The sequence below is a fragment of the Chanos chanos genome, chromosome 3 (genome assembly GCF_902362185.1).
Source record: "Chanos chanos chromosome 3, fChaCha1.1, whole genome shotgun sequence".
NCBI lineage: Eukaryota > Metazoa > Chordata > Actinopteri > Gonorynchiformes > Chanidae > Chanos > Chanos chanos.
In genome coordinates this window covers 2223002-2230000 of record NC_044497.1, presented here as the reverse complement: position 1 = coordinate 2230000, position 6999 = coordinate 2223002, and the positions used below count along the sequence as shown (strand labels likewise).

Here is a 6999-nt window from a genome sequence, read left to right as displayed (position 1 = left end):
CAGCACCACCTCCATACTGTTCTCAATCACCCAGACCTGCACAGGCAGACACCAACACAGCACTACTGTTAACACAGACACCAGCACCACCTCCATACTGTTCTCCATCACCCAGACCTGCACAGACAGACACCAGCACAGCACTACTGTTAACACAGACACCAGCACCACCTCCATACTGTTCTCCATCACCCAGACCTGCACAGGCAGACACCAGCACAGCACTACTGATTACACAGACACCAGCACCACCTCCATACTGTTCTCAATCACCCAGACCTGCACAGGCAGACACCAGCACAGCACTGCTGTTAACACAGACACCAGCACCACCTCCATACTGTTCTCCATCACCCAGACCTGCACAGGCAGACACCAACACAGCACTACTGTTAACACAGACACCAGCACCACCTCCATACTGTTCTCAATCACCCAGACCTACACAGACAGACACCAACACAGCACTACTGTTAACACAGACACCAGCACCACCTCCATACTGTTCTCCATCACCCAGACCTGCACAGGCAGACACCAGCACAGCACTACTGTTAACACAGACACCAGCACCACCTCCATACTGTTCTCCATCACCCAGACCTGCACAGACAGACACCAACACAGCACTACTGTTAACACAGACACCAGCACCACCTCCATACTGTTCTCCATCACCCAGACCTGCACAGACAGACCCCAGTACAGTATTACTGCTGTTTATATTAACCCAGACCTACAGAGACAGACACCAGCACAGTATTACTGCTGTTTATATTAACCCAGACCTACAGAGACAGACACCAGCACAGCACCACTGTTTACACAGACAGACACCAACACAGCACTACTGATTATACTGACACAGACACCAACACAGCACTACTGATTATACTGACACAGACACCAACACAGCACTACTGATTATACTGACACAGACACCAACACAGCACTACTGTTAACACAGACAGACACCAACACAGCACTACTGATTATACTGACACAGACGCCAACACAGCACCACTGCTTATAGTTACACAGACACCAGCGCAGCACTACTGATTATATTTACACAGACACCAGCACAGCACCACTGATTATATTTACACAGACACCAGCGCAGCACTACTGATTATATTTACACAGACACCAGCGCAGCACTACTGATTATAGTTACACAGACACCAGCACAGCACTGCTGTTTATATTTACACAGACACCAGCGCAGCACTACTGATTATATTTACACAGACACCAGCGCAGCACTACTGATTACACAGACAGACACCAGCACAGCACCACTGTTTATAGTTACACAGACAGACACCAACACAGCACCGCTGTTTATATTTACACAGACAGACACCAACACAGCACTGCTGTTTATATTTACACAGACAGACATCAACAGAGCACTGCTGTTTATATTTACACAGACAGACACCAACACAGCACCGCTGTTTATATTTACACAGACACCAGCACAGCACTGCTGTTTATATTTACACAGACACCAGCACAGCACCACTGTTTATATTTACACAGAGACACCAACACTATTAGGAGGTTTACTGCTTGCTCTAAGTTAACTAACTCAGAGTTTTCACTAAACCCGCTCTCTGGAATATACCCAAGCACCACTGTTTATATTTACACAGAGAAATCAGCACTACACCTGCTGATTGTGATACCAGTGATACCAGCAATTCACTACTGTTTGACATCAGCTATATATACCCACACAGGTGCCTCTCCCATTGCGATACTTTTTCGTTCAGCTGAAAGCTATTTGGTCACTTAGACTAAACCTAACTTACAATGAGCCCATATCTGCAGCTTCACCCTGAGAGCCTGAGGCTGAAGTGAGCCAGGCTCTGATTTGGAAAGACACAAGCACCAATGTCTTAGCTGCTGTGCTGAGAGCTGTTTAAATGGAAGGAGTAAAAGCCCAAAGTCAGGCACTGTTACACTCACATGCAGAGTGTCTGTGTCTCTGAGACCAGTGATGGTCTTCAGAATGTGTCTGGGGTCTCCACTTCCCACCAGTAACACATTCAGCTGGCCCTGCTGTCTAACAGCACCTGTGAGAGAGAGAGAGAGAGAGAGAGAGAGACATGTATTCAATACTTTTCGTCACAGAAAGCACAGGTAAATTTCCAGTGGGATTCATTCTGTGAAACTGTCCTATTTCTTATGTGACAAAAATATGTTTAAGTTGTTTTGTTAGGTGCACATTGACCTCACACATCACTAATAGTGAAGGCAGTTTTATACAGAAATAAAAGAAGTTTAAAACACTACTGAACGGGAAAACCGCTCCATGTGAAGATTAACAAATGGGCCTAAACTGTGAGCAAGGCCACGTTCTGGCTTCAACACAGGTTAGAATGTATGTTTCAGGGGGAGTTGAATTAGAGTGGAATAGATGTTTCTCATAAAATGTGTTGAATAAGATAAGAATGCTGAAACAAATGGTGTTTCTTCAGAAAATTCAGCACCGACGTCATATAATCAGAACGTTAAATAGCTTAGCCTACATTTAAATGTAGGAATTTCGACACGCTTAGTTAGATCTACTGCATGCTACACAATTGTGTAGTGTTTCTGAGTCTGTACATCATTAAGTAATTAACGCAAGGAACGAAATTGCTGGGAATTGTTTGGATCCACAATGTTAATTTCGCTGCGTAGAGACAAAAACTGCAGCAATTTAACGTCAAAGCGAAAGTGTCTGGGTTGCGTCATTACCGTTATATATATATCACAGCATCACATCACCAAGTCACGTGTTAGTAATTTTAAGAAACCACTGCCAGGGAACCAAATTCATGGGTCTCACCTGTGCTGAGAAGGTCTCTGGCAGGTCCGAAACCCCACCAGGTAACGCAGCCTGCACCTTCCAATGGCCGACCAGCACACATCCCCCACGCAAACACAAACTTTCCAAAAGAAAAGAAATTTTTTGATCAGTGTTACTGACCATTTACACTTTTCACTCTTCAACAAATCAACAGCATTACCAGATGAATCAGACATCACCTCGTTTTAGGGGATCCATGTCCTGTTGCATTAATTTAGCAATCGATGCTAAACAAACGGCGTTACGTTTTTAAATCAATTCTCATCTGTTTAAGTGTCCCCTCAAATTACTCGTTTTGCGACATGTAAATGTCAGTAAGCGATTCCCAGATCTTATATACTTTAATTAGCTCAGTTTATCGAAACTTACCTTGCCTCTAAAAAAAATGCTGTTCTGCAGTTGCGGCAGTGAGTTTGTAGCGGTTGCTAAGCAACCTGAACTGACGCTCTCAACAAATCCCACCTGACAAACAAGAGGGAGACTTAAGTGGAATTTTCGCTTTTATTTATCTGTTAAACTCGAAATTTCGATCTTAACCTCGATATACAACTTCGACTTTATTCTAGGAATATTTGATTGCGAGAGTTAAGTCGAAATTCCGAGAATAAACGTTGTTTCTCGAAATACAATCGTTATTTTTCATCAGGGGCCGGGGCCCCAGTACTCTTCCGTGCCAGACCCTCTTGCGCACAAGCAATAAATATGGTGTTTGCGGCTTCACTAGTCAAGCAAGCAGATCAATGAGTCTGAATAGGTTAAAATGATTAAATATGTGATATACTTTACTTTGTTTCTTCATTATTTATTTTCAATGGCATGCGCATGACTACAATATCTGTGATCGTCTGAATTAATATAAAGTTTTCCATGCTTGATTGGCTTTGTCTGAGCTGCACGAGTCAGAAAAACCCTGAATGGGCAGAGAGAGTTCCCACAAAAGATGCCAGGAAGCTGCTGACGATGTGGCTTGTGCGCAGACGTGGTCATCATGTGTTCCCCTTATGCCTCGACAGAGAGCAGACTGGTAGAGCCATTTTAGTTCGGGCTCACTTACTAAAACGTCTTGAAAACCTTCGTTACACATTAAGAGCATTCAAACTTGTTTCCTAGGAAGAGAACCAATCTGAGCATAGAAAAGGGGTGGCAGACATGTCATCCAGTTCGAGTAATACCGATAGACAGTTTCACAAGAAGGACAATGTAAACCCACGCTATCTCATTCATATAAACGCCGATGTTCGACCTCTGCAAGTTCCGTACGTTCAGGAAAATAAAAAATCTGACAGAGGAAAAGAACAGGAGATCTCAGAGACGAAGGATAAATTGACGGGTATATTTTTGATCAGTTCTTTAAAAATTCAGTTAGGTAATTATTTAGAGGCACAAGTGAAATAGCTGATTAAATGAAGCAGAGTGGCATTTATCAGGAGGCCTTAAATAAGAAACCAGATTAAAAAAATGGAAAGAAACATTTGGAAACCGTTTTGGTTATTAAGCGTCTCCGTTCTAGAGGATCAAACAATGTTAACGTCGTCTTTCATTGTAAACTGTTGTACGTCCCACATGCGTTAGTTTGGAGATTAAATTATTTCAAACATGTGATCATTCAAAACGACAGAAAAATCACCCAAAGTCGCCTAAAAGTGCGGCCCTAGACAAACCTATATGGTTGCATACAAGCTTGAATCTACTTAAGGTTCTTTCTGGAATTCATTTCATACTGGTGTCAGTGTTATTTTCATTTAATTAAAGGTTCTAAAGTTTTAACTATATTATGCAAAGTCATCCCGTCTTTGTCTTGTCAATTTCCACTACAGAGAAAACGGATTGACCAATAGAATGGCTGGATTTATAGCCACGTGGTGAGTGTTAGATATAAAACGGTGAGGATTCAGTTGATCAGGCTCAAAGCCAATATTTTAGAGTGACACCAGAACACAATGGCCTTGAATAAATGTAGGTGTGTCTTAGTGGATGCAGATCATTTTTAAACGACATACTGTTCTTGTTGTTTCATGTTTGCAGATGTCTCTCCTCCATTAAGGAGAAGGGGGAGTAAGGAGGGACTGCCTCCTATCAGTGAGTAAATGCTTTTCTTTCTCTCACAGACAGGATGGAGATTGTGTCGGACATCAGGTCTTACACAGCTACAACACATTAATGAATGAGGAGATGAATGCTCTAAATTGTAAAGGTGTAACTGGCATGAATCTGTTATATATGTCGGCACTCACCTGCATTTCTCTGATTGGTTGCAGTGGGAGAAGAGAAACCCAATGCAGGCATTTCATTGGACTCCTCCAGTGGCACTCAGTAAACAGAGCTTATGAGGAGGGATGGAATGGAAGCAGAAAATGGAGATAGACAGTAAAAATTCTTTTCGCATGGAAATTTAATGGGATTGAGGAAGAAAAATGAGTAAGACCAGGAAAAAGTAATTTGAGGGAACAGGTGAAGGATAAGACAGAGGATGAGGAAGGAGAATTCACAGAGGAAAGGTGAGCTGATGAGAGAGGTGACCGTCAGAGAGAGTTACAGAGTTATGACTTTATCTGTTTCTCTCTTCTGTCTGATCATACACCTCTCTGTTATTAAAGCACAGTTTTTTCAGCCATGTCATTTTTGTCAAATCATTATCGCTTAAAAACAACTCACATTGTTTTCTTGTGTTCCCTCTTCAAGATGGATGTCGACTGTGTTTTTTCCTCGAGGCTGATTTACACTAAATGAAGGCGTTTTTGTTTTTGTTTTTGTTTTTTTGTAAGTGGTTTGATCTTTTGTGTTTTCACTTTTTTTTACATGTATTACTGATGTTCTGACCAGTCAGGTCTACTGATGTTCTGACCAGTCTCTGGTCTATATACAAACTTGTACTGATCTGCTGTACCGCCGTAAACCTTGCTTAAATAAAAAGTAATAAGAACAAAAAAGAAAGAAAGAAAAAAAAATTCTAAAATGATTTTGTTTAAGGTCAGGTCGTGTTCATATAGTGTGGACCAGGTACCTCCACCATTTCTGTGCTGGAGTGAAATATGAGATGTGTCACAGTAGAAAAACAATAACCGTTTAACTGAGCGTAGTTCTAATTCAGAAACAACAGAACCTGATATCAAAACTTTTTTCTAATCTGCTCAGTCTTCACTGAAATAAGCATTTCTTAAACTATGCTAAAATACTATTGGTTAAAGCTATGCATAGATTTCTGTTGTGACAATGAGATATTTCAGAGTGACAAGAGACAACACTTCTAAAATGAATTAAAATGTAAGGACAATGTTTCTGAATATTTTTAAAATGAATTCCTCATTATGTTGATTTGTTGTGGAGTATGAGAAAAGTCACCCAAACATTAATGTAATGTGATATCTTTACTCTGAGTAGGATTGTCTTGGTTTGTCGCCACATCAGGAGAGACATATTTTCTGTAAGCTCTAGAGCTCAGTATTGAACCCTATAAGTATTCAGAAAAGTGACGGTAAATAAAGAAGACTGAAGAGCCATTCTAAACAATCACAACCTATACACTCTAAATTAGGTTGCCGAACTCTAGACTGAAAGGGGGTTTTGGAAACACGTATTGAGCAACAAATTAAACGAACCCATGGCGTCACTTTTTGTTGTTGTTGTTTTACAGTATAGATAAAATTGGAGTGGAAGTAAAGACTCCTACGCGATTCCAACTGGGTTGAAACAGTTTAGAACAGGCTAAACAGGCTCTCTAAAGATTTTTTTTTAATTTTGTTGATTCTGTTGATTCCATTCAGCGTAAGGGTTTAGAAGGCGTATGAAGTGACTGTGAGACTGATTTTCGGAAATCAAGGACTATTTTTTTTCATATATCAGTTACGGATGGCATCGTCTGGAGAGGAGCCTGAGTTATCTGGTGAGCCTGAAACACTTTTGAGGGGAAAAGGTGTTATTGAGTATTTGCACAACCACTTTAACGACGTATGTTTGCATTTTAAACGATCGAGCACTATAGTTGTAACACTCTTTGTCTTTTGTAGTCAAGGCCGTTTAGATTACGAAGTTAGCTATTGAGTATAGCGTGGTGCTTTTGCAGCCAAGTCTTCGCTTTAAGGAGAAAATATCATAAGACCTTTGGGCTTCCCATATAAAAAGCCGACATTAGCCCTATT

General features: G+C 41.1%; 1 protein-coding gene across 1 annotated transcript in view; it reads right to left on the bottom strand.

Annotated features, from left to right (window-relative positions):
- Nucleotides 1–2921, bottom strand: part of dnaaf3l (dynein axonemal assembly factor 3 like) — an 11007-nt gene extending 8086 nt beyond the window's left edge. The window contains exons 1-2 of the mRNA XM_030770272.1: nucleotides 2840–2921; nucleotides 1975–2081 (exon numbers count right to left, since the gene is read on the bottom strand). Of these exons, the coding sequence (XP_030626132.1) occupies nucleotides 1975–2081; nucleotides 2840–2921 (189 nt within the window). The remainder of the gene's footprint in view (nucleotides 1–1974; nucleotides 2082–2839) is intronic.
- Between the last annotated feature and the right edge of the window lie 4078 nt (nucleotides 2922–6999).